Source organism: Trachypithecus francoisi, unplaced genomic scaffold (assembly GCF_009764315.1).
Source record: "Trachypithecus francoisi isolate TF-2019V2 unplaced genomic scaffold, Tfra_2.0 Lachesis_group17, whole genome shotgun sequence".
In the NCBI taxonomy this organism is placed as follows: domain Eukaryota; kingdom Metazoa; phylum Chordata; class Mammalia; order Primates; family Cercopithecidae; genus Trachypithecus; species Trachypithecus francoisi.
The window spans coordinates 30,717,595-30,745,361 of NW_022681462.1; the positions used below are offsets into that span (position 1 = coordinate 30,717,595).

At 37.5% G+C, this 27,767-nt stretch overlaps 1 protein-coding gene across 3 annotated transcripts in view; it reads left to right on the forward strand.

Annotated features, from left to right (window-relative positions):
* Positions 1 to 27,767, forward strand: part of CTNNA2 (catenin alpha 2) — a 1,168,663-nt gene that overhangs the window by 237,934 nt on the left and 902,962 nt on the right. For all 3 annotated transcript variants that reach the window (XM_033175260.1, XM_033175261.1, XM_033175262.1), the window contains exon 3: positions 16,459 to 16,654. In XM_033175260.1, coding sequence (XP_033031151.1) covers positions 16,459 to 16,654 — 196 coding nt within the window. The remainder of the gene's footprint in view (positions 1 to 16,458; positions 16,655 to 27,767) is intronic.

The window sequence follows — 27,767 nt, forward strand, 5'->3', positions numbered from 1 at the left end:
ACATTAGAACAAAAGAAAGAGTATATATGAAAATAAGCATGGCATGTGTTGAGGAATTCCATAAAATACTTGGATGAAAGACAGGAGTGGTCCTGAGATCCGCAGGACTCCCTGTAAGCCCCAGAATGTCTTTAGCGTAGCCACCTAAATGACTTGGAAGATATCAGAAAAGGAGATTTCTGATATTCTTTTGTGAATCCCTCTTAATTTTGACCTAAAAATTCATTGAAAATCAATACTATCCCATTTATTTTAGTTTATCTCAGTGAATACAGAGAACAGATTTCAGATATTTGTATGTAAAACTTACCATCATGAACCAGAAGTCAAGAATTTTACTTTATTAGCACATAGAATGTAGAAATTTGAAGTAACTTAAGGATAATTTTTAATTTATAGCCGACAAAAATGAATCCCAAAGAGATTAATTGAACTCAATTTTATACAGTGAGTAAGTGGCTGGTCTGGGGCTCAAGTTCAATTATTCTGACCTCATGTCCGGCACTCTTTCCCCTTGTGGTTGTATGTTCAATATTATTTTTTGGAGCATTCCTTTAGTTACAGAGCTAAGTTCCTTAAATAAACTGTCTTACTTAAGCTTCACAGCATCCCTATAAGGTGTATATTATCGTCTTCATTTTTCTTAATAGGAAGCTGAATCTCAGATTCAATCATTTGTCACCTAAGTAAGAAACGGCAAGTTCCAAATTATGTATTGTTTCTGTCCCCTGCCCCATGCTGCTTCCTCTCACTGACATTTCACTCTGCAGTATTGAATGCTTCCATACTAATTATCCAGGGCCCATTCTGCAGTTTCAAAAATGCTAATACCAGTTTTAAAGAGAAATGATATCCTGAATTAGAAAATGAGCTGCTTTCTTTTTGCGTGTGAGTTGTCCTAATAAAGGTTCACAAGAAGAACCTTGACAAGCATAATTACAACCTGCTCATTTCCCCTTTAAGTCATCAAACATTCCCAAGAAGCTTGAGGCCTCCAAGAAGTGATGCTTAAGGAATGTAGCTTGACAATATGGCAGTGCATTCAAGTGGAAGGCTGGCATTCTATCCATGAAGAAGATGACCCTACAGTAAAATATCAATGTGGCCTTTTTTCACATCACTGGCATATTACCAGCAGTTTGTAATTTAATGGAAGAATAATAACGTACACTTACACATCAAAATCAGAAAATGTCAGTGTATGATGTAATTGTTTCTTTGAAAAACAAGGGAATGTCTTAAAATGGCGTGTGTCATGCATACTGTAATAAAATTATGCAGCCACATCAGTTGTCTTGCCATAAAACCAATTGATTATAGATTTAAAAATTTGTATTATGTAAAATGAGACAAATATGTGTTGATCATTATCTTAGGGTAATAAACTACAAATGTCAGACAAATTAAAACCTGAATTATTCTTCTTTGATAGGCTTTATGACTTCTGGCAGGCAAATTGCTCAAAGCTTTGATTTTCTTATCTGAGTAATAGGGATAATACTTTTATTTCCTTATTCTCACAAACATGTGCTGTATGTGTAATGAGCTGAGCATATCTGGAGAACACTTACTATTTAACGTTCTATTAAGCAAAGAGCAAGGTAGTATTATTAATCATGTTTTACTTTAATTCTAGAGTAGAAACTAATAAACAATAGAAGGATGAGATTTTGTTGAGATTTTTCTGCTTCTAATTTTTGGAAGAAACTGTTTTTATATATGCTAGTGGAGAGATTTTTTTTTTTCTTAGAACTTAGTAGGCTTGTGTTAAACTTAGCTCCCTGTGGCTTTCAAGTATAATTTTCTTTATAGGAGACTAGTATTGTTGGTTTTATTCTAAGAAATGATAATAGATTATTTATATTTTTCATTTTAGTATTAATTCCAGCTATTAATTTTCAAGCTTATTAAGAATCTAAAGCTCCTTTTCATTATTTCTAAAAGGTAGCTTGAAATTTACATTTTCAATATATCATGGTTACCGTGATTTGATAAAGTATTTTTAAAAATATATGTCATATGACAAAACCATGAAACTCAAGGTAGAGTGTACACACATATACACATACACAGGACACAAATATAGGCTAGAATTCCTTTCATGTTACAGAGAGACAGACAAAGAGATAGACCAAAACAATAAATAAATAAAAAATAAATTCAGTGGTTACTACAAAAAATATGAGAAAAATAAATAAATCATTTTTATTTGATGCAATGAGGTTTATATCCATACTTTCCTTAGATGTTTAAGAAATTTAAAAGAAATTAATATCAAGGAAACTAATATTAAACAAGAATAAATAAATTAATATCAAACACTGTTACTTTTTAAGGTCAGTGTCATTTAAGCTATAATCCCCCATATCAAAATATGGGGTTTTTTTTTAGATTACTAGAAATTTTATTTGTTTTGAATTGTGCTTTTGAATGTTGCCTTTACCCTCTATACTTAGTAGGAACAAATACGAGCTTCAGCCAATGAAATAAGAACAGACAGGGCATGGTGATAAAGTACTTGACTCTCCTGTGTTTCTTTTTTTTTTTTTTTTTTTTTTTTTTTTTTCTTTTGTTGAGACGGAGTCTCGCTCTGTCGCCCAGGCTGGAGTGCAGTGGCCGGATCTCAGCTCACTGCAAGCTCCGCCTCCCGGGTTTACACCATTCTCCTGCCTCAGCCTCCGGAGTAGCTGGGACTACAGGCGCCCGCCACCTCGCCCGGCTAGTTTTTTGTATTTTTAGTAGAGACGGGGTTTCACCATGTTAGCCAGGATGGTCTCCATCTCCTGACCTCGTGATCCGCCCGTCTCGGCCTCCCAAAGTGCTGGGATTACAGGCTTGAGCCACCGCGCCCGGCCAAATCTCCTGTGTTTCGATGATGATTTTGATGGTTTTTCATTGATGATTTAGATTTGCTTATTGAAGTGTGGTCTCAGTGAGCCCTGTATTCTCAAGTCATCTACAGTGTTGCCAAATGTGGTTGATCTGTTTTCTGAAAAACTTTTTCTGATTTCTGAAATGGACTAATGTGTCTTTCTGTATCCAGCATTCAAAGTGATTGATAATCCCTCTGCAAAACCCATACAGGTATAAAAGACAAGAGGAGATGTGATAGCTTTTGGCTACCCACCAGAACTGTTTGTGCTAGAGGGATGTGAGTTCACTTATACGTTGGGTTTTGCTTATCATTTTCATCCAAAAGAAAAGGATACATTGAGATGCCTGTGAGTGGATAGAAATAGAAAATTCATTGCTAGTGGAGGTTTGGTAAGGATTTTAGTGAGTGGAAAATCTGGCTGGTTGTCGGTGAGCTACATTTGGGCTGGAAATATTGAGGGAGATGATCAGACATTTGAGATATCTTTAAGGCATTTGGCCATAGCCCTTAACGTGCTCTCAAGTTAAGAGGGTGGCAGAAAAATATTTATTCTACAACTTTATTTTTGATTTTTAACATCAAATGCAGTTTGTCTCTTTAAGAACAAAAATAAATATTCAGACAAAATTCTCCCAGTTAGCAGAAATCACTCATTTTCTCCTAAAATGACATTAAAAAGAGTAAAAGCTTTTAAAGTCTGCAAGTAACATTTGAAAAATTTATAAATACATTGGACTATATACATACCAACTGTATCTACCTGTATTTGTAGGCTTATTTAAAAAATCTATACTAATGTCATAATTTACTAAAGCCATTAACTGAACTGTTTGAAATTTCATTCTCAATAATTCTTTTTAGAGTCAGTAGTTGGGTCTTTCCATAAGAAAAAGTTTGCAATCTGACTTGAAAAACTTTGGATTTGTGATATTTGTCTCCCTGTTATTCGTTTTCTGCTCTGAGAGATGCCAACAAGTGGCAACTGAATTATTCCCAGGTCATTGAAAAGTGAAGAGAATGGATTCCCAGAACTGTATAAGAACAAGGACTTGGCAATTTAAATTTTTTCATATAAAAAAATGAGCTTTGGGAGGCCGAGGCGGGCGGATTATGAGGTCAGGAGATCGATACCATCCTGACGAACATGGTGAAACCCTGTCTCTACTAAAAATACAAAAAAAAGTATCCAGGCATGGTGGCAGGTGCCTGTAGTCCCAGCTGCTCGGGAGGCTGAGGCAGGAGAATGGCGTGAGCCCGGGAGGCGTAGCTTACAGTACCCGAGATGGTGCCACTGCACTCCAGCCTGGGCGACAGAGTGAGATTCCGTCTCAAAAAAAAAAAAAAAAGGAGGGGGGGAATATGTTCCTAGCAATTCATAGAAAAAAGTGTGTGAAACTCACCTAAAAAGCACGAGACTGGCAGGCAAAGCTTTATCCACCAAATGTTATAATAAAAATATTTGCATAATAAAAGAGTAAAACAAAAGTTTGTATATGTCTTTGTGTGCATACAAATAGAGAATGTGTGTTATTTATTTTTCTAAATTAGCATACATTCCTGAACTAAGAATGTATTACATACATTACACAATATACATAAAAGTAGACATTTAAAAGAATGGCATAAACTTCTGAAAACATTCTGTTTATTAACTGTATACAGTGATATTAGCTACTGTAATAGAGGATCTTTAAAAATCTCAGAGACTTAACAGAAGTTTTCTTCTTACTACATAATATCTCAATGGGTCTTTCTGATCCATAGGTCACTCTCTTCCAAGGGAAACTTCAGGAAGTTAGGCCCCTTTCAGCTTGTGGCTTCTTCATCTTCAACACCTGGCTTCCAAGTTTGCCAGTTGGGAGAAAAGCAAACAAACAAACAAACAAACAAAAAACATGGAGGATGATTTTAATGCGCCAGATTGAGAAGAACACACAGCACTCACTGATGATCACATTTCATTGGCTGGAATTTGTCAATTGACCAAATCAACTTAAAACGAGAGTGAAAAATATAGTCTCACATTGTGTCCACAAGAAAAAGAAGTGGGTTGGTTGGTGGCACCCAGCAGTCTTCTCCACTAACAATTACAAACATAATAAATTTGCTTTTCGCTAAGAATAAAAATCAACAAATGTATCTCAATTGGCTGTATTTGCTGGATGTTTTCTCTTTTTAAAGACTTGCAAGTCATAATTGCTTTAAACCATCATGAGCTAATGTCGTAAGGACCCTGGGATGAGATTCGTTGTCAGCAATAATAGATGCAAATACATATTTGAACTTCTCAGCTCTGATGAGATTATATGTTTTTTTCAGCCTATAACCTAGTTGACAAAGAGGTTGTATTATGAGTAAAGTTAATGTTGACTATGTGTTTTCTTATAGTTTACTTATGCTTGTATTTTTAGTACTATCTTCGATCTCCAGCTTATAGTCTTTTAAAGTCTGTTCCATTCTGTGCATGGGTATGTGTGTGTGCAAGTGTGTGTGAAAACTAGAATATTTAAGACTTAAATCCACTTACCAGGTACACATTAAAGTGTAAGGTCACCCTTGCAATTCCTGGATTTGTGGACCCTTACCCTTACCTCAAGATACCCCATTTATCATATGTGACATGTGACCATCTGAGGTAGGGATAGGTGGTGGTACTAGTGTAAGTCCTTATATGAAACAGTAGTCAGGCTACATTGTTTTATATTTGTAGACAAAAATCAATATAGCATCTTGATATTTTTCCTGCATCCCACCGTCTACTATTCCCTATAGAGTGTGCGCACCCTGTGCAGGAGTCCACTAACCTTAAAAAAAGAAAATATCAAACCTCGTGCCCATGTCAATCAACGAGTACAACAAAAAGATGATGAATGCTGGAGGAATGAGAATTTGGGTAAACTGAATCCTTTGCCTAACATACTGTTGACTGGAAAATATTTTGTGCCTGTCGTGCTTTCAGATTTGTTTCTACTCTTTCTTGGAACACTTTGGCTTTACTTTGTTTTATTTTGTTTTAACCTTACTAAATGCAAAATAGTGACTCATGAATGGAATTGAATTTTTAATTTCTAGGGACATTCTCAACAGCATGGATTTCCTCAGATGGGCACTAATGGTTAAAATATTTTGGAATTTGAAAAAGAGGAATGCCTCATTACCCATTTAAAATCCTTGGTTCTAAGCAATTGCTTCTTCAGTGAATATCTAGCATTATTTTGGTTTCTTAATTTTGAGCATCACTTTTCATTGGCTGTAAGTGTAGATACTGAAAGTTGTATAGATTTTAGGATAACCTAGGTTGGCAATAGATCCTTTAAACAAGTTTGTTTCTTTTCGTTGCTTGGTTTGTTATGTTTTATCAAATCAAAGATGCCATCAACTGTAAGATATATATTTTAGATACTCTAAGAAAAAAATTAAGTTCTGTCAAATATATCTTTAAAAATGACATAAATTGTAACACTCATTCTTATTTTGTATATGTTAAACCGTGGTGAAAAGGTATACCTTATAATTAATGAAATACAAAATATTATACTATCTTCCAGCAAAGGTTTCAAGAAATTTTAAGGATATATAAACTGCAGAAAGATTAAAACATCTTAAAGGAAAATGCTTTTAAGAAAGCAAGATGAATGTAAGAACAAATAAGGAGCAGGACTGAGACTAATTTGGTAACAATCATCATTACATCATATGCCTTCCTGAAGGGACCATAAATTTGGGTGAAACTGTTTTGAAGTCCATACAAAAAGGAAAAGGAAATCTTAATTTATTACGCAGCTTAAAATCATAAAATAAAATCAAACCAGTTTTTAAGAAGAAGTGTCAATATCCTTGGTACTGAAATGAACAAAAATTTATGTAATGTGAGCAACAATAATATCTCATCAATAACCTTCGAGAACACACAGTGAGCATCCTATGACTTTGTGCAGTAGTATCCTCCCATTGAGGTAAGTGGTATCACAATAAGTCAGTAGAAACACTTTTACCAGTGTCCAGTATAATACTTCTTCTCTCCTGGCTTATCTGCTTTAATGTAGAGTGGTTGGTGTTTTGTACTAGGTGGTGAGAGAGAGATGGACTGAACGTCCTTAAACAAACTAAATGTTTCTCTCAGGCAAGCTTTTGGATGGCAGTGATCTAGACCATACTCTCTGGAGGTTACCAAGAATGGAGCTTATCTATGCTCCTGTTTAAATATGAAACATCATGTCCTAATAGAGACTGGAAAAAATATTAGTTGATATTCTCTAAGGAAAATTGAGTTTCATCTGAAGAATCCGTGCATAAAGAAAAGGCTGCTGGGCATGGTGGCAGGCGCCTATAGTCCCAGCTACTCCAGAGGCTGAGGCAGGAAAATGGTGTGAACCCGGGAGGCAGAGCTTGCAGTGAGCCAAGATCACGCCACTGCACTCCAGTCTGGGCGACAGAGCGAGACTCCGTCTCAAAAAAAAAAAAAAAAAAAGTTAAGAAAAGGCTGCTGTACTTTGTATTGGCTCATAGACACTACTGAAACACTTCCTAGGAAATGAGTTAAAATCGCATCTCACCTATAACACGAAAGGATGATCCAGTTCCCAAACGCTCTACTCCATAATTTGCAGCCACAGAATATTTAGCCTAGAAAAATTTTAATATACATATGACTGGCTACTCATGTTGGCCATAAAAATATCTCACCCAATCATAGATATTTATTTGGGGCGTTATTTCTGAATTCTACTTGCTATTATTTTCTTCAGGAAATATATACCACAGCAACTGAGTTATAAGGCTTGCCTCATGGCCTTATTTAAAAGTTGAGGGTGCATCTACAATAATTAATAAGTATAATACATTAATTATAGGCTTTCTTTATAGCAAAAAATTAATTAGTGCCAGTTCAGTCCTATCTTAGATAATTAAATCATAAGGCCATATCTTCAAGGTTTCAGAAAGCTGGTCTTCCAGGTCTCAGTATCAGTGGGCATGCATCTGAATTCTATGCAGTTACTATCAGATAATGGGGAGGAAATTTCAAAGACAAAGAGACAGACTAATTCTCTGAGGATTTTCCCTCTATAAATTATTAATGCATCATTAAAAGATCACTGTTTCTGACTTTTGAAGCTGTGGAAGCATCAATAACTGTGGTTCTTATGATTTCTTTTTTAATCTGAAATAAGGTGTGAAGTTGTGCTTGAGAGAAATGATCCGTTCAACAAGAGATCCTATTATAGTAGTTTCTATTGTAGTAGTTTCTGTGAAAGTTTTATCTTAGTTATTAGTGAAGTTGAAATAAATTTGTATTATCACCTCCTTTTACCAGAATTTGTATAACTTTGTTGGTCTACCTTTCTCTCTGATGTGTACAACATATAACATACATATCTCTTTAAATCTCACAAATATTCTGCTCTAGGAAATAACTTCTAATAGAGTATACCAGAAGGTAAGCATATATCTTTTTATGTATTTTATGAGAAAAGGCACAAGCCATATTTGCACTTACTCTATCATTGCTAAATGAATAAATCAGGTGGTTCAAGGAAGGATACTTTAAGAAAAACATCATTTTGATGTATTACTTGGCAGTTAATTTTTAAGTGGTCATTAAAACCTGACTTAAGATTTCTCCTTAGAAGCTTGGTATTATCAAATATATTACTATATGAAGACTTAACTTCATATTTCAAGTTAGTTACATAAGTTTTCCTCTTTCAGGAATTTTTCATTCATCTTCAGTTGCTCCCGGAATAGAGTGCTTTTTGTAATGTTGTCTTCAAACATTCACCCCAAAAATGTCTTGCTTTGGAATTTCTAATTTTTTAAATTTTTACTTGTTTTAAATTTTAATCTTTGTAGGTTTTGGCAACAATTGAAGGCTTCCCTTGTGTTAGCTGAGTAATCATGAAGATTGAACTACTTTAGAGCAACACCGCAGTAGAAATCACAAAAACTTACTACTCATATCTGCAAAGTGCATGAGTCTTTAGGCATCTAGCAAAACAATGCCCAAGTTATCTTGGTTCTGCTTTATTGGTTTTTCTGGAGAGCTCAACAATTTCACCGTATTTATACATGTACACTCTCACTTTTCCAAGTTCCTTGTACCTGCGTAATAGAGGAGATGCTTTCCCACCAGAAGACAGTGAATTGATTCACCAAGCTGTAAAGAATCATGATGTATCTTGGCACCTAAAATGAGAGGAAGGTTTTACCTGTTAAAAGTCACTGCTGCCGGGCGCGATGGCTCATGCTGGTAATCCCAGAACTTTGGGAGGCCAAGGCAGGCAGATCACCTGAGGTCAGGAGTTTGAGACCAGCCTGGCCAACATGGTGAAACCCCATCTCTACTAAAAATACAAAAAAAATTAGCTGGGCTTGGGGGCGGGTTCCTGAAATCCCAGCTACTCCAGAGGCTGAGTCAGGAGAATAGCTTGAACTCAGGAGGCAGAGGTTGCAGTGAGCCAGGATTGTGCCACCATACTCTAGCCTGGGCAACGGAGTGAGACTCTGTCTCAAAAAAAAAAGGTCACTGCTCTGTCTTTCACTTTTTTTTTTTTTTGCTTCAGCTAGACTCCTAGATAAATGTTTCTGAAAGTAAAGTTTATAATCCATACAAATCTTAATTGTATGCAACGAATGCAAAATGCCTACACCCAGACTTACCTGATCAGAAGCTCTGTGGGTAGAGTCCAGAAATTTGCCTTCTTACAGGAATCTAGGGGAATGTTAGGGATGATAAAGTTGGAAAATAATTGTGCCAAATTTTAGCGTTTCTTATATTTTGATATGCATATGAATCAACTATTAGTAGATCTTGGATGGGGCCTGTAATTCTACATTTCTAACAAACCTAGATAACACTGATGCTCTCCATAGCTCACTTGGAGTATCAGTATGCTAAAGTTTTTCAGCTGGCTGCTCCATGGATAAGGCTTAGACAAACTACACTGTTGCTAGTTTCAGGAAGCAACAGAGTTGCTCTGTCACAAGTCTCAGGTCCTTCTCACATTTCAAAATCAGTGTAATGGAGTTTGCAAGACAAAGTGCCTTGATGCCCTGACTATTGCTTATTATTATTTTGGAGAAAGAAGTATTTCATGTCTGTTGAGCTTTTAGACCCTAAAAGTAGAGTACTGATCAAGTAGATGAGACATAGTGAAGTTGACAAATTGTCTTAAAATACAACACATTGCAAGAAAGAGAAATGAATGAAATGGTCTTGGCCACTGCACTACTGCCATTGTGCAGGAGTGGTGGGTCTACTTTTAGGACTTTAGGTCATGAGCAGTCTATACCAGCCTGGGTCTCAGTTTTATACTCAGATCGCACCATTAACATATCTGAAAACAATGGTGCCTATTATCTGACTATTTCTGAGTTTTCCACTGGCCAAGGTTCTCCTGGGACCATTATTAGATTAAGGTCCAAGGACCCTTGAACACTTATATTCTTACCTGTGACCTGCAGAATTTCTTCTCTTTAAGGAGAGGCAGAGAGATTGAGGAAATATTTGGGGTAGGGCTAGAGCAAAGTTGAGTATTCTTATAGGTTGTGGTTAGGAAGTCTGCAGAGAGGAGGATGTTGAAGATTTAGGAGGAAGTTGGCACAGCTAATGCAACAGTACTGGAGGATGTGATTAGGAAATTAGTTAAAGGGGTGATGGTAATAGCAGGCTTTTCCTGTTGTAGGAGGGATAAAGATGGGTGCAGAAATAAGTGAGTTTGGTGGCAGGTAATATATGTTCCTTTTAAAACTATATGAATTTGAGAAGGAAATGATTACTGCTAAGAAAATTAGCCAGGAGATATTTCTAGGAGGAAGTGAAATTGAGTAAATGGCACTAAATGTGGTAGAATGGTATTATAAGATAAAAATGATTTGATTTAACAACCTGTTAACTAACTTAAGAGGACTCTGCTACAGGAGGTGAGAGGATTAAAGCAAATTTCACTGGGCTGAGAAATTAATGGAAAGAGAAATGGACACTTTGAACCCACGCTTTTCTTAAAAAAAAAACTTGGCAATGACTAATAAAATCTGAATTTCTTAACTTGGCTTTCAAAGCCTTGCAGAGTTTTCTTCCATTACATCTATCTAACCTTACTTTCCAAATGATTTATAGGTTTGCTTTATTCTCAAGTAAGACTGATTTCCTTACTGCCTTGGAAAACATGAACTCCATCTTGAGATGTGTCAATATTCATGCTATTACTACCAGTTTTTGTTGCAGGGACTTTGCTCCCCCGCTCCCCCGCTCCCCCTTCACCGGACGCCTTTTTTTTTTCTCCCTATTGCTTGCAAATGGATAGCAAAGAAGAATGTGTGGATCTTGAGTGATCCTTGCCTTGGGTGAAAGTTAAGAGTGGGAATTAGAGAGAATCCCTGGTTGGGGCAGAGGGAGACTTAACATCCAACTAAGGATTTCCATAGAATGAAACATTTGTTTTGAGACAGAAACATGTTTTAATAACATATTCTCAGTGTTTGCTTACAAAGGGATTTCTTTGTCAAACTCTTCCATTCACTGAAAGAAAACAGCTTCTGATGTATCTTAAAGAAAGTGTGCTTACATTTGCCTTTTATTTCTGGATTTCTCTACTTGTCCTCATAGGGCCCATGTTCTAGTAACATATTCTCAATGTCTGCTTACAAAAGTTTTTCTCTGTCAAGCTCTTTCATTCACTGAAAGAAAACAGCTTATGATGAATGTTCAAGAAAGCATGCTGACATTTGCCTTTTTAAAAATACAGATTTAGGGGGTACAAGTGCAGTTTTGTTACATGTATATGTTGTGTAGTGGTGAAGTCCAGAATAAGCCATTTCTTACAAGACTGCCAACAAGCTGTGTTAGACACTTAAAAAGTCTATGAGTACCATCTACCAAGACCTAGTGTCAGTCTGGATATCAAACTTACGCACAGATACCTGCAATTCCAGCAACTGGGCCACCTTGTGGCTCCCACCTTTTCATCAAAATGTGTTCCTGCTGCTCTGACTTCTCTAAGGCATCCAGTTGTGGATGCAGCTATATTCGTATGCAGAAGCTGACTGCACTATTCATTAGAATTAATAATTCTGATATTCCCTAACTGACTTGAGAAGTGGTGGGTGGATCCATGGGACTAGGTAGTCACTTTCTTCACTAAAAATCTTTGATTCCTGATCTTTAGTATATCTTGGTTCTTCATGACTGAGCAATGAATTTCTTTTTTTTAATTTCATTTTTATTTTAAGTTCAGAGGTACATGTGCAGGTTTGTTATATAGGTAAACTTGTGTCAAGGGGGTTTGTGGTACAGATTATTTTGTCACCCAGGTATTAAGCCTGATACTCATTAGTTATTTTTCCTGATTCTCTCCCTCCTCCCAACCTCCACCCTCTGATAGGCTCCAGTGTGTGTTGTTCCCCTCTATGTATCCATGTGTTCTCATCATTTAGCTCCCACTTGTAAGTGAGAATATGCAGTATTCAATTCTCTGTTCTTGCATTGGTTTGCTAAGGATAATGTCCTCTAGCTCCATCCATGATCCTGCAAAGGACATGATCTTGTTCTTTTTTAAGCAATGAATTTCCTTGTTGTTCTTTGATTTACCCATAGAAAAGCATTGTTACATAGGAACCCTAAGATCTACTATTTGGTTAGTTATAAGATTTTTGAAATACTTTTGTCCTTCTTTGACTTTCAGCTGACACAAAAAGCCCTAATATGCATTTTCTAGACTGAGACTTTTGAATATATCAGATATTACAGGGCATTGCAGGAAGATAGGATAACATAGTTGGTTAACATTTCACTGACATTTATAAATATACATTAATATATATAAATAATGCCTTTGAATGAAAAGATAACCAATAGGACACAAATAAATGTAGTGAGACAAATGTAGAGAATAAATACATTTTAAGATTATTTTGTCTTTTAGCAACCTCTCATTGTTAGAAGGAAAAACAAGAGGAGAATGGTGAGTTCTCAAGTTCCAAAGATACAGCATAGAACACAAGAATAATTTAGCCTTTTGTCTCTCTGGAGTCATGTGAATTTGAAGAAGTTCTTTTTTTCACCTAAGGTAACTTCTCTAAGCTGGGTTTCCCTACCTGTAAAATAACAAGATAGAACCGAAGTAGATGAATATGAACTTTCAGAATTTTAGGTGTAAATATAGGCACAGCTCAAGAAGAATAAAAGCCTTTAACATACTGGGGAAAAAATGACACTTCAGGTGGGAGAAAAGGAAAGTGTGCAGTAGTATAGAGTGGCACGCATTGTCATAGGGTGGCAAGAGAACGGACATGGCAACTCAGGAGGAAGGTAGGAGAGTGAGACTAAATCAGTACATTTGCATAGCAAAGGCTAGGTTGAGAATTCCCAAGAGTGGTTAGTTTAAAAAGACAGACCCAACTTTTTCACCTACTAATGGATCTAAACTACTTTTGCTACTTCCATTTAAACATTTGATATACTGGCCAGAAGTGAGGAGCAAGAGTCCTGCATATGCTAATCTTACATAATCTGTCCCTAATTTACTGAAAAGTTTATTAGGTTTACGGTAAAAAGAGAACTAAACTGAAAGAGAGATATTTTAAGTTTACAGTAAAAAGAGATCTGAACGGAGTGAGAGGCTTTCTTGGTTATTTGTTATGTAAATATCTAGAATGCTAATTTTAGAATAAACTGGGCAGAAATGACATCTTTTCAATCTTGAGTCTTCCCATCCAAGAACATGGGATGTCTCTGTATTATGTAGGTCTTCTTTTATGTTCTTCACTAAAATGTTATTTTCCCCCATGCGACATTCTACGTGTTATGTTACGGTTATTTCTGATCATATAAATGTATGCTTATTGTGAATGGCATATTTAAAATCACATTTCTCCTTTGTTACTGCTCTATTAGGTTTTTATTGTTTATATTATATTTAGCCATCTTGCTGTTTGCTCTTGTAGTAGTTGGACTTGTTTGTCTTTTAATTATTTTTTATTTTCTTAGGAATCCTATTCTCTATAAGTTAAGATGTAATTTAATGTCTACTCTTCTAATACTTATATATCTTCTTTTTCTTATCTAATTTATTAATTTGTCCTCCAATAAAACACTGAATAGCAGTGAAAAGCATTGACAATTGTTTATTCCAAGCTGATTAAGACATGAGCCTTTATGGAAGCCCATCCCTTTCTTTCTATTTGCCTCTTTTCCCTTTCTTCCCTTTGTGCTCTTCTACCATGACTACATGAGAGCTTTTACTAAATGAGGATTGATTTGCTTCTTATGAAAGTAATCACATTTTTCTTAGGAACTTCCTGGTAATATTCCATGGTTTCTTTTTCCCCACAAAACTGATATTTTCTATTGGTTTGCTATTATTTGCGTCACCTAAACTGTGCCTAATGCAGTAATGCACCATGACATATAGAAGGCTAGAAATGTGTCAGCCCCTCCAGAAGATGAACCCACATTATAGTCGTGTAGCAATTTTGGTAGAGTCACTACCAGCTTCTACTTCTTAAAAATGTCAATTTATCTAAAATTAATAGCTCCTCTCCACCCTATTTTTTCTCATTTGTGAAGTCTAAAAAAATAGATTATGAAACATCTCATAATTATGTATAAAACGAGAATAAATTACATCTCAGTGAGAATAGGGAGTATTTTCCTCTGATAAAAGGTGCCTGGCCTAAATGCAGATGGTAGAGATGGTTGCTGTGTTTGCTTAGGGGACTTAGGTGCTTGTTTCCAGGTATTGGCTGTTCTGGGGAGTTGAGGTTCTTGGAAGAGTAGTATGTTCATTGTTAGAGTAAATCCTCATTAAGGAGAATGCTCCCTGCACCTCAGAAAAGCAATCTTTGTGACAAGCTGTCTTTTTTTAATGGTTGCCGTGTGTGGGTGGCACTGAAAAGATTACAATGTGTTCCTCATTGCATACACATTTTACAGCTAAACCAGTATTATCGGATATTCTTATATTTAATGATTTTGCCATTTTTTGGCTAGTGTTTGTACTTAAATGACCTTATAGAATCTTTCTTAAGTTCACTGTATATAATTATTTAGCAATCAAAAGAGAGCCAAATATGACAGTTCCCAACCCTGCACTAATCACCTCTTAAGTATTGGTTCTATCTACATACATCATCTTAATTTACATTTATTCAATCCTTTTTTTCTTTCAGTGCTATCTCTTTCTCTATAAACTGACCAGATATTAATTGTGACTTTGAGTAATTGCTTTGATTGCTCTGGGATTTGGAGTAAACATCAGAAGCTAACTCCATTTGGAACTTTTTTGTAGACTGGCTTTCTTAATCTCCAATAACATCTTTAGTCTGCTAACCAGGGTAAATATCAACGAAAATAAACCACAGAACCTACATTCTTGTGAAGCTGATAAAAAAAAAAATACAATAGTGAACATGACTGGCAACTTTTGTTGAACAGAATATGGAACAGTTGTATTCATTTCCCCTCCAAACTTCTCACTGGCGGAAAATAAAGGTTCAGAAGTTTATAGGAGATAGCAAGTTGCTCAAAAGATATTAATAGCCTTGTTAGCAAATTAAATAGCTCTAGATATAGTGTTAAAAGAAGTTTGGCAGTTGAGATATGTGTCCAAATTATGATACTTAGAAAAAGAGTGATAATCAATTCAAATCTCATGATTCTAGAAATTGTAGCTGGTTAACTAAACATTAAGTCTGAATTATTTATTCCCCTCACATAAAATTTACCATTTTATTTATTCTATTTTATTTTCTGAGATGAAGTCTTGCTCTTGTCGCCCAGGCTGGAGTCCAATGGTGCAATCTCGACTCACTGCAACCTGTACCTCCCGAGTTCAAGAGATTCTCCAGCCTCAGCCTCCCGAGTAGCTGGGATTACAGGCACCTGCCACCACGCCCAGCTAATTTTTGTATTTTTAGTATAGATGGGGTTTCACCATGTTGGCCGGGCTGGTCTCGAACTCCTGACCTCAGGCGATCTGCCTGCCTCAGCCTCCCAAAGTGCTGGGATTACAGGCATGAGCCACCACGCCTGGCCAAAATTTACCATTTTATTTATATAAGATAAAATTCTAAATAGCAAAGGTCTTCAAAAGTGCTTGGAAAATAACGTATAAGTACTGGGTGTTGGCTACTCATTATTTATTAATTGCTCATTCATCTCTGCCCTGACTTACAGGGCTCAGCACTGGATATTGGTTCTCCTGGCTAAGTACTCAGAGGCACTTCCATTTTTGCTTTGCTTCCTTTCCACCCTGAGGCTGGGTACTCCAAGGAGCACTGTACTTGTCAGTCTGTAAAAGTGAGTGAACTTGAAACTTTGAGCTACTGGCAAGTATGCTATTTCTGATTATTCATGTGCTTTTGTTTTTCTACAGGAAATAAATGATAACCATTTATTTGTATGCTAATCCATGTAATTCCACACTTTCCTTGGTAAGGCTATGTGATGAGGCTAAGTGATGTGCATTCATGATTTAATAATGAAATCCCATGATTTAATAAACACAGAGATTTAGAAATTATGAGATAACATGACACTTCTAGACAGTTTTGCAAAGAAGTTTTACAGTTTTTCTTTTATATTTAAGGTGACTACACTTGTCAACACAAGCAACAAAGGCCCATCTGGTAAAAAGAAAGGGAGGTCAAAGAAAGCCCATGTGCTAGCTGCCTCTGTAGAGCAAGCCACTCAGAACTTCCTGGAAAAGGGTGAACAGATCGCTAAGGAGAGTCAAGATCTCAAAGAAGAGTTGGTGGCTGCTGTAGAGGATGTGCGCAAACAAGGTAGGCAGAATGATATTATTGTTCGAGGGGAATCTATATGGATGTGCAAACAATGACTTTTTCTTTAGAATCAATGGATATTTACTCAAAGAAGAAGTCTTACGTTTTTTCCTTTCTATCTGCACTTGTTTTTAATGTTTGCTGGACGTGGTACAGAGAGATATTTTTGTTGTTGCAGTATGGTACAGCTATAAACACTCCATATCTGCTGTTACTTCAAAATCTTCAAGTTGTTTTTTCTTGGTAAATGAAAACAGACTTTGCGTCAAACTCAGGTTTTAGAGAGAATGGGATGGGAAGACCTAATGTTTATAGAGTCATGGTAAAATCAAGTTTCTATGGATGAAGGGGGAGAAGAATGTAAAGTACTATAACAGAATTATTCTTCTTTTTCTGCGAGTCCCAAATTCATATTATCGGTTCATAGATTTCCTCACAAACGTAGCAAGCTAGCTACCCATTAATGAATCAACTACCTCTCTAGCTAGCTAGCTATCATGCTGTTGATTCAGCATTTTAAAATTTTGATTTGTAGTAAAATATACAACATAAAATCTTAACTATGGCCGGGTATGGTGGCTCACACCTGTAATCCTAGCACTTTGGGAGGCTGAGGCTGGTGGATTGCCTGAGCTCAGGAGTTCAAGACCAGCCTGGGCAACACGGTGAAACCCTGTCTCTACTAAAATACAAAAAATTAGCCGGGCATGGCAGCATGTGCCTGTAGTCCCAGCCACTCGGGAGGCTGAGGCAAGAGAATTGCTAGGACCCAGGAGGCGGAGGTTGCAGTGAGCCAAGATTGCACCACTCTACTCCAGTCTGGGTGACAGAGTGAGACCCTGTCTCTTAAAAAAAAAAAAAAAAATCTTAACTACTTGTAAGTGTACAGTTCAATAGTGTTAACGATATTCATATCGTTGAGCAAGCAATCTCCGTAACTATTTCATCTTGCAAACGGAAACTCTATACCTATTAAACTATTCCCCATATCCTCCTCCTTTGGTAATCAGCATTCTACTTTCTTTTTCTATGAATCTGACTGCTCTAAATACCTCCTATAAGTGGAATCATACATATTAGTATTTTTTTGACTGGCTTATTTCACTTAATGTAGTGTCTTCAAGGTTCATACATGTTGTAGCATGTTTCAAAATTCCATTGTATGTATATACCACATTTTGTTTATACATTCATCCATTCACAGATGTTTGCGTTGCTTCCACTTTTTGGCTCCTGAGAATAATGCTACTATGAACACAGAGGTAAAGATCTCTCTTTAATACCCTGAGTTCAGTTCTTTTGGATATAGACTCAGAGGTGGTATTACTGGATCATATGATCATTATATTTTTAATTTTTCAGAGCCTGCATGCTGTTTTCCACAGTGGCTGCACCATTTCCATAGTAGTGCACTCCTACTAATGGTGCACAGCGGTTCCCATTTCTCCAAATCCTCACCAACACTTATTTTATTTTGTGAATTGTGTCATCATAATTGGTGTGAGGTGATATCTCGTTGTAGATTTGATTTATATTTTCCTAATGATTACTTATGTTGAGGAACTTTTTATATGCTTCTTAGGCATTTGAATATTTTTTTCGGAGAAATATTTCCAGTCTTTTGCCCATTTCTGAATCAGGTTGTTCGGTTTTGTTGCTGTTAAGTTATAGGAGTTCTTTATATAGTCTGGATATTAACAGCTTATCAGACAGTGATTTGCAAATATTGTCTCTCATTCTGTAGGTTGCCTTTTCACTCTATTGTGTCTTTTGACACAGAGAGTTTTTAAATTTTGATACAGTCCTACGCAGTATCTGTAGTTGAAAGTTCTAAGGACCATGAAATCAGAACAGACACCTACTCCCAAGCTTGGTCTCTCTCTTGCATTTTCTATCTTGAAGAATGCAATGCATATCTATTCAGTTGCATGTTGCATAAATCTTGGTGCCATTCTTGTTACTTCCCTTTCCTTCCAAATATAGTCTATTGTAAAGTTTCCTAGATCTTACCTCCTAAATATCTATTTAATGGACCGCTTCCTGTCTCAGTTATTCAAAGGCACTATGTTTTCGTGCCCCAGGGCCTTTACATATGCTGTCCTTTTCACGCATTTCTACACTTCCCAGCTCAAAGAACACCTTCTCAGGGAAACTTTATCTGAAACTCCTGTCATACTTTTTAATGGGTCCTTTCCTTGTTACTTTTCACAGGATAATTAAGTATTTGTGAGGTGACTGTCTTTCATGCCATACTATAAATTAATAAAGGCAGAGACCAGACCATGTCTCTTTTGCTAATCATTGATTTGCAATGCTAAGTACTCATTAAATATTTGTTGAATTATTGAATTAAGAGGTGAATGAATGGTCTCTCCCAATTCTTCCTGCAAACCTAGCACTGTCAGTTCACAGCTGCATATTTAGTACCTGGAAACACCACCCTCCTTCCACACTAACAAATACCATTCCCCATGCTGCCCTCTTCTTCCTCATCCTCTCCTTCCTCCTAAAACCTAATTTCATTTCTATGATACTAATTTAAATTATTACTTTAATTTGCAATGTTAAATGTGCTACATTCTATCAATTGTGGACAGAGTATATTTGTGTATGTGTTTTGGCAATGCGAAATCTAAGTTTTCAGGTGCATTTGAAAACTGATATTCCTTCTGAACTGTAGATGGATGCTTGTTTGTTTTCATGCATCTATAGGCTGGATAGTTGTTTTATTTTTTCTTTTGTTGTGGATTTTTTAGGTTGACTGCCATATAATAAACTGTATGCACTTAAAATTTACAATATGATAAATTTTGACAAATGTATACATCCATGAATCCATCTTTGCAATGAAGATAGCAAAGGTATTCATGGTAGAAAGTGGTTTGATTGGCCCCGGGCCTCCTTTTAAAATGTTTGTCTTTTATGATGAGAAAATTTTCCATTTAGATTCTCCAAAACCTCTTAAGAATTCTTTTGTCATTACAAGTTAGTTTTCATACATTCTGTAGAAACTAATATTTTCATTTTCTTGAAGCTTACATGAAATGGTGTTCTTGTGGATATAATAAGCAACACAGTTCTTGACCAGACTATCCTAGGAGTATTAGAGTAACAAATTTCTACAGATGCTAATTGAAGACAGCTAACAATGGTTGCTCTTCTAGAGGATATTTCAAGCTTGCTTTTTATATTATCCATTTCTTGTTACAAAACAATTCTATATCTGAAATGATGGCTATGTCTAACCTGTATAAAGCTCAAATGCCATGTGCTGCTTCTCTTGAATAGTGTCAAATTCAAAGAAGCATTACTATAGTATGCAAAATAACCCCCAAAATGGGTAAGTCTTTAAAATTCGCTTTGTTATTTTTCACTCTGCAGTCTCTCCCATCCGCTGCACATGCCTCTCAGGTGTGAGTCGTGCACCTCCTCCCTGACAGCAAGGTCCTTAGTCTCTTACTTGAATTTGATGCCCAGAAGCTCTTATCTCCATTCTTTCCATTCTCTAGCACAGCTCGTTGTTATGTAATCCCCTTAGCTTATCTGGCTTTACCTGATTCTCCTGCTTGCCCATTACCCAAATTTTATTTACCAATGAGAGCCTGCATTGATTTTCAGAGAGAGGTAGAGAGAAAGGAGCTTGTGGGTAAGGAATATGGAATGGGACGAGATATTTAGTTAATGGAAACTTTAAAACATAGTATCTTTCCTTCTATGATAGAAATCTGTTTTCTAATTTGGAAGATGATATTCAGAAATTATGGACACACTGACATTTAGAAACAATAACCTCTTTTAAACAACCTCCAGCATCCATACATGACTTATTTATTAAATGACATGTTGTAGGAATGAAATCTGTTAGCTTTACTATTGCATCATTTCTGTTTTTATTAAAAAATATTGTCACTTTTTGTTTTCAGCATAAGTAAATGCCAGTTTTCATATTGTACATGTCCATTTTCAGATTTTTAATATACAACTGTTTTGTTTTTCTTTTGAAGTTTCACAGTATTCATTATAATTACCCAATCTGTCAAGATTATAGATAGAATTGTCTTTTTAACTATATTATTATTGTATCTCATATGGCTAAACAGTGTTATTTGAATTTGTTTACATATTCTCTTTTAAACCGAAGCTGCATGCCAGATCTCTAAAAGTTTTCAGTATGAGTGGTGACTATATTTTTACTGTAGAATATTCCAGTAGAAGATTTCCCTATATCTGTAAAAAAATATTGGAGTAGGTGTTGTGCTGAACTCCTATGGACTCCAGTGGGGATGACGCCAGGATCACGGGACCAAAGAAGAGACCCAGCGTCAGCAAATGAGACAGGGAGTTTTATTGGGGGGCTTACCTACAGGGGAGAAGTCCAGTGGCAGCAGGCTGGGCCGAAGAACCACAACCATTCGTGAGAGGCATGCAGTTCATATAGCACTTTCACGTAGCACCATTTACCTAACAACCTTCACCTGGCAACCTTCATTCAACCCCCCCCCCCCCCCCCCCCCCCCCAAATCCCCTCTACACCCCACGGGCTGTTCCACGGGCTGGCCTGGGGGCTCAGATGTTACTCATAAACAAGGAATGAATCTCTGGAGTGGCCACTCCCAGATTCCCTAGCTCAGCAAACACATTCAGATGCCTCTGCCATACAGGGTCATTCTCGGAGTATGCGTAAGTTTTTGCTCTCAGGTGCGTTTACATACAGTAGGCTTATGATAGCATTTATATTTAAAGAAGTAACAAAAATCAATTGTCTAAAAGAGATACTGTATTCAAAACTTAGAACTCTGATGCTTTAGACTTTGGGAAAAACAGGATATCTAGTTTGGTGTTTGCGTTTCTGCCTTCCTGTCTAATTATGACTAAAGTATGTGATATATGCATATTATCTTCCTAGTGTAAGTTTAAACAGTATCAGAATAGGAACAATGAGATTTATATATTTCTTCTCCTGAAGCACTTGGTGTGGTCCTCTGGCACACGGTAGGTGATATTAAGGAAGGAGTCTTGTGAAATCAGGAAAGCATTGGCAGTTTAGTTAAGATATCCAACTTCTAATCTTACTTTGACAAATAACTACCTGAAAAGCAAAGTCACTTAACCACTTTTAGCTTCGGTTTCTCCATTTTTCACATACAATTATTGTGTTTACCTAAATGATTTGTTTTACTAAATGAAGTCACAGGGGATTTAAAAAAAACTTTAAATGTTCTATAGATGTCAGAGTAGATTTATGAATTGTAATTTATTAAATCAATGTGTACTACCTATAGCAATGTGTACTACCTTTTGGTTAGTGAGCAAGCCCCAGCCTTTCCAAGCAGGATGCTAGAGAGCTGAATCAGCATCTAATAGTCTTCATGAAGAATACTGAGTAGCTCGGTATGACTTATAGTTGGTGGTAGTTGCATGCGGTGCCCGCAAACTATAAGTGGATAGTTGTGCAGCTAGTGAATCATTCATAGAAAAGCTTCTTGAAAACAAGGAATGCAAAGGAGTTATCACAATCATTTCTTCATATTGAAGCTCTGGGCCAAGGAAAGCTTAAATCGAGGAATTCCAGAATGTTTTCAGTGTTTACCACGAAGGTTTTCCTAGACTGAAAACTTTTTATTGACTATGCACTAATTGAGGGGTTCTCAAACTTTAGTGAATACTAGAATCACCTGGGAAGATCTTGAACTCTATGTCCAGGCCTCACTCCTCTTCAATTAAATCAGAATCTCTGGAGTTGAACCCAGGCTTCAAGAGGTTTATAGCTCCTCAGGTGATTTCATTTTACAGCCAATTTGTGAAGAAGCAGACTAATCCCCTTCTTGCTTATCAGCCCAGCTTAGATTACTTATCAATCCATGGTAGTTATTTAGTGTTTCACATTTGGCAGCTGATAACAGACAGTCATTGTACAAGGTTTATGAGTTTACTGTTTACTTAGAAGTAGGTAAGTAAGGGCCGGGCATGGTGGCTTGCATCTGTAATTCCAGCACTTTGGGAGGCCGAAGAGGGCAGATCACGAGGTCAGGAGATTGAGACCATCTTGGCTAACACAGTGAAACCCCGTCTCTACTAAAAAATACAAAAAATTAGCCAGGGATTGTGGCGGGCACCTGTAGTCCCATCTACTCAGGGAGGCTGAGACGGGAGAGTCACTTGAACCCAGGAGGTGGAGGTTGCAGTGAACTGAGATCATGCCACTGCACTCCAGCCTGGGTAACAGAGTGAGACACTGTCTTATGCTAAATGATGTGTTACCAAGCCTGACATTCCATAGGTACGCAGGAATATGTGTTAAGTATATGCTGGGTAGTCAAATCTATAGGGCAGTTAAGTATTTCGGGAGTTGTGGAAAAAGATATGTAGCTGAAATTAACAAGAAGGAGGTAATGTTTCAGCTGAGCATTGATTAAAAATTTGCAAAGACTAGTGGGACAAGAATTTCAGGTTTAAGATTGGTGGGATAAGAATTTCAGGCTTTATCTAATTTTCAAAGGCAAAGAAACAAGATTGGCATTGATAACTGGAGGTTGGATAAAGAAGCCCTGATTTGATGAAACATTTCATATTCAGGTACAGTTAGAAATATAAGATGGCTGGGCGCGGTGTCACATGCCTGTAATCCCAGTACTTTGGGAAGCCAAGGCAGGCAGATCATTTGAGGTCTGGAGTTTGAGACTAGCCTAACCAACGTGGTGAAACTCTGTCTCTACTAAAAATACAAAATAATTAGCAGAGTGTGGTGGCTCATGCCTGTAGTTCCAGATATGCGAGAGGCTGAGGCAGGAGAATCACTTAAACCTGGGAGGCGGAGGTTGCAGTGAGCCAAGATTGTGCCACTGTACTCCAGCCTGGGCGATGGAGTGAATTCATGCCCCCGCCAAAAAAAAAAATGAAATATGATAAGATGATGGAACAGGCCCAGATTGGGAAAAGTATAGACAACATGATGAAAGGAAGGGAGAGAGGGAAGGAGGACAGAAGCTAGCTACCTGACTGGCTGGCTTCTACCCACTTAAATGATATTTTAGAAAGATTAATATGGCAACATCATGAAAAGCTGACTAAATCAGAGAAAAACTGCACCCAGACAGATTGGTTAGTGTGATCATAATGTCAAGGGAAATGAAACAAAATCTAGTACTTTGAGGGTCCAGGATTGAGGAAGTGGTAATGGGAACAGAAAGAAACTAAAAGTTGCAGACATTACAAAAAATATATATACATATATAATCTTTTTCAACTTACTGAAGGGGAGATAAGAGCCAAAATTTGTTCTACATTTTTGGTCCTAGGCTAATTAATTGGGAAGTCTTTAGGAGTGACGGCCAGGGGAGAGCATACAGGTTTGATTTTAAGCATAGATGAATGGGGACGACCACCTGGCAGAAGGGCAATGCCATGGTGAAATAGAGAAATTTGGAAGTACTTGCCAATAGAGAGACAAGACTAGAGGGATGAAGGTATAGTTTTGGAAAGAAAGAACAAACTAGTATTAGAAAATGAAATAGAAATAAATTAGAAGGGGAAAGCAATTCCTGAAAAGTATCCAGCAAACAAAGACAGAATACTAAAATCCAAGGGAATAGGATATTTCTTAAAGGAGATAGTGATCCATCTAGACTCTAGAATGTTGTTGTAGTCATATCAGAGTGTTCGGAGATTGTGGAGAATGAATAATGAGAAAATGCTTTGGATTTTGCTAGACAGGTGTCATTAATTATATTCAAAAGTGCATTTTCATGAAGCCACAAGGGCAACTGCTAAATGAAAAGAAGGAATCCATCCTGAAAGTACAGAATAGATGGTGAAATAATTGATGTAGGTAGGAATGCTAAGTAGACTCTCTTTTGGTTATCATTGCAATACATATTGAAAGTATTTATTTTTGCCTCTGCAGACAGTCTGGTACTCAACCAAGGGCCTCTGTGTTATTATTTTGTGTATCTCTGAAGCCTGACACAAAGCCTGCACATAGTGAGCATTTCAGGCATGCTTTAGATGATCATCACAGAATGTAAGGAGAGAAATGGAGAGGAATAATGGGGAGGCATTAAAGGCGAACACAAAATTATAACTATTTGCCTGCTTGATTATTGTTTCCAGCCCCAAAAAGAAGTATCAGGGTATATATGAAGAGAAGGAGCCATAATTATAATACAAAGAAAGAAGGTTCAGGGTTGCATGAAGTGATGCAGAGAGGACATTTCTTTACCTAGAAAGCAGGTAGGGAGGAGAGATAATCCCAAAAATGTTTTGTAGAAAAGGTAAGAGCAAAAGCAGATTGGATGAAATGATCTCAATTACTTTGAACAAAGATAGAGGTCGTTTTAATGGACCATGGGTAGCTGATACTTGACCACTGTTGGAGATGTTTTTCTATTTTTTGTCTGTTACTGCCATCTGGGTGGGTCTCCCATACATTTTTAAGGGATTTTATTTACTGAGTACAGCTGACGATTACTCCTTTCTAGGATGCTGCTGAAAAGGCCAATTTTTATGAGGCATAATTTGCCTAAGAATTTTTTATTTAATTCATTTATGTGATGTGTAACTGCATCTGTTAGAAATGGGGTGTTCACATATGGTAGTCGGTAATCTTATTCAATTTGAAATAGATTCGAAAGCTGTGCTTTGCATGATAGGCATCTTTTCTCAAATTTTCTCAATAGGCAAATCCGTTTAATGGTGTAACACAGCATTGGTTTTATGCCATAGGACTTATAGAGAATCCTTAAAATGCCTCCTCTGTCACCCCTTATTATATCTCCACATTCTCTTAAGCCATGGAGCAGTTGCTTACATTTCCTGCCTTCATTCGATAACAGCATTTTCATATTATCCACTCTCTGTCTGAGCAATGACAAATCCAAGGAGTTAAGACATGACCACGCCACCGAAGTGTACTTGGCCAGCGTGTAGATGAGATGCACATGGTCCTAACTCAAAACTAAGGCGAATCTTATGGAGCAGAGTGACAAAGAGGTGCAGGTGAAAGAAGCAGCTTCTTCATGGGACCATTTCCTAAATGAAAGTGATGGCCAAGCCATTCACTGCTTATGCAGTGTTTTCTTTATTATGACAACCTCGAATGTGAAGTGATATGGTTATATCAACAAGTTCCACTATTTTCTTTTCTTTTTTTTTCCCAAGATGGAGTCTTGCTCTGTCACCCAGGTTGGAGTGCAGCGGCATGATCTCGGCTCACTGCAACCTCCACCTCCTAAGTTCAAGCTATTCTCCTGCCTCAGCCTCCCAAGTAGCTGAGATTACAGGAGCATGCCACCATGCCTGGCTAATTTTTGTATTTCTAGTAGAGACAGGGTTTCACCATGTTGGCCAGGCTGATCTCAAACTCCTGACCTTGTGATCTGCCCACCTAGGCCTCTCAAAGAGCTGAGATTACAGGCTTGAGCCATTGTGCCTGGCCTCACTATTTTTATTCAATCGAGATTTATTAAGTAAATGATGACCAATGGGCTTAGAGCAAGACAGAAAACATGACAGAGCATGAGAGAAAGGTTTCCTTCACATATCTGAGAGGTCATAAGCCCTTGCTTCCTAATGACCTGGTGCCTCCCTGCTTCTCACCCTCTTTGGTCCTGTGGTGTTTGTGGAATAAGAGGACCCAACAGATGGTGCCCACTGTGTGAACTCCTAGACTGAGAGCTGGTCAGAGACTATTTCCCTGATCAGGGCTCTGTCACACAGCCCTGCCTCTCCTCCTTCATTTGCCCTATAAATAAAACGGCAGGGTGTGGGGATGGTGGGCATGTCCTTGCTCCTGCAGCACTGTCCCCAGGGGTCAGCCTCTCTAAAAACGAGAGTTGCGGGAGATTGCAGGATTCTGTTACTCCTCTGTGTGTCCTTTTCTCAAGTATCCCTGGCTTTATGCCTTTACTCCTTATACCCTGAATACTTGAGTCTCCCAGGATATTGGGCTTCCTTTCTGTGCTGTGCGCTGAAATTTCACTGCTGCCTGACTGCCTCTGTGTGGGTGGTACCTTAATTACTGTGTTCTAGTATGGGCTCTTGCAGGTCTTAGGGTAAGATTTCACTCCTGTATGGGGAACGGAGGGGCTATTTTCACTGAAGGGGGATACCTTTGGGAAAGAAGAGTATTCTAGGACAGAAAATGGGGATACAAGAGGCAAATCCTAGGTAAGAGACCGGAAGATAACTCATTTATGTTCTCTCTACGGATCTCACTTCATCAAGCCTGGACTCTGCTGAGTGTAGATCCATTACTTTTTTAAACGATACTACTCACAGCCAGGTACTGTGGCTCATACCTGTAATCCCAGTGCTTTGGGATGCTAAGGTGGGAGGATTGCTTGAGGTTAGTAGTTCAAACCAGCCTGGGCAAGATAGCAAGACCCCCATCTCTACAAAAAATAAAATAATGAGCTGGACATCGTGGTGCACACCTGTGGTCCCAGCTACTCTAGAGACTGAGGCAGGAGGATAGCTTGAGCCTAGGAGTTTGAGGCTCCAGTGAGCTATGATAGAACCACTCCATTTCAGCCTGAGTGACAAAGCAAGACCTTGTCTCTTAAAAAAAAAAAAAAAAAGATACAGTTTGAGTAATGTAGTAAAGTGCATGTGTACTAGATCCAGCAAAGGCAGACCTTGAAGTTGGAATGGAGGATGTATTTCTTCAGTCTATGAGTGCAGCTGAGCTAGCGATCTGATGGTGTTCCCCTATGGCCGTACACTGCTACTCACTGTCCTTCCAATGGCTTCTCCTCCCTTTCCTCATAGAAGCTTCATTTTACAAGTGTTTCTCAGAGTGAAGTTCACAGACCACCTGGTTCAGAATTCCCTGGGTGGGTATGGGAGGAGTCCATGAAAATTCATCTTGAAGAGTCTAGCCATAACTCTAGATTCAGTATGTCTGGGGCGACCCTGTATATTTTATTACTAGATAGCACCCCAAGTGACTCTTACGCTTCTAAAGTTTGAGAATCACTAAGTTTAGTACATCATTATCAACATCATTTCAATTAGTTTAGGTCTCTTTTCCATGAAAAAGTATGCTATCTAGGAATGAAATCAATATTCGGAAGGTTTAACATCAGAAGTTTAAAAAATACCAAAAAACCTAGAGATA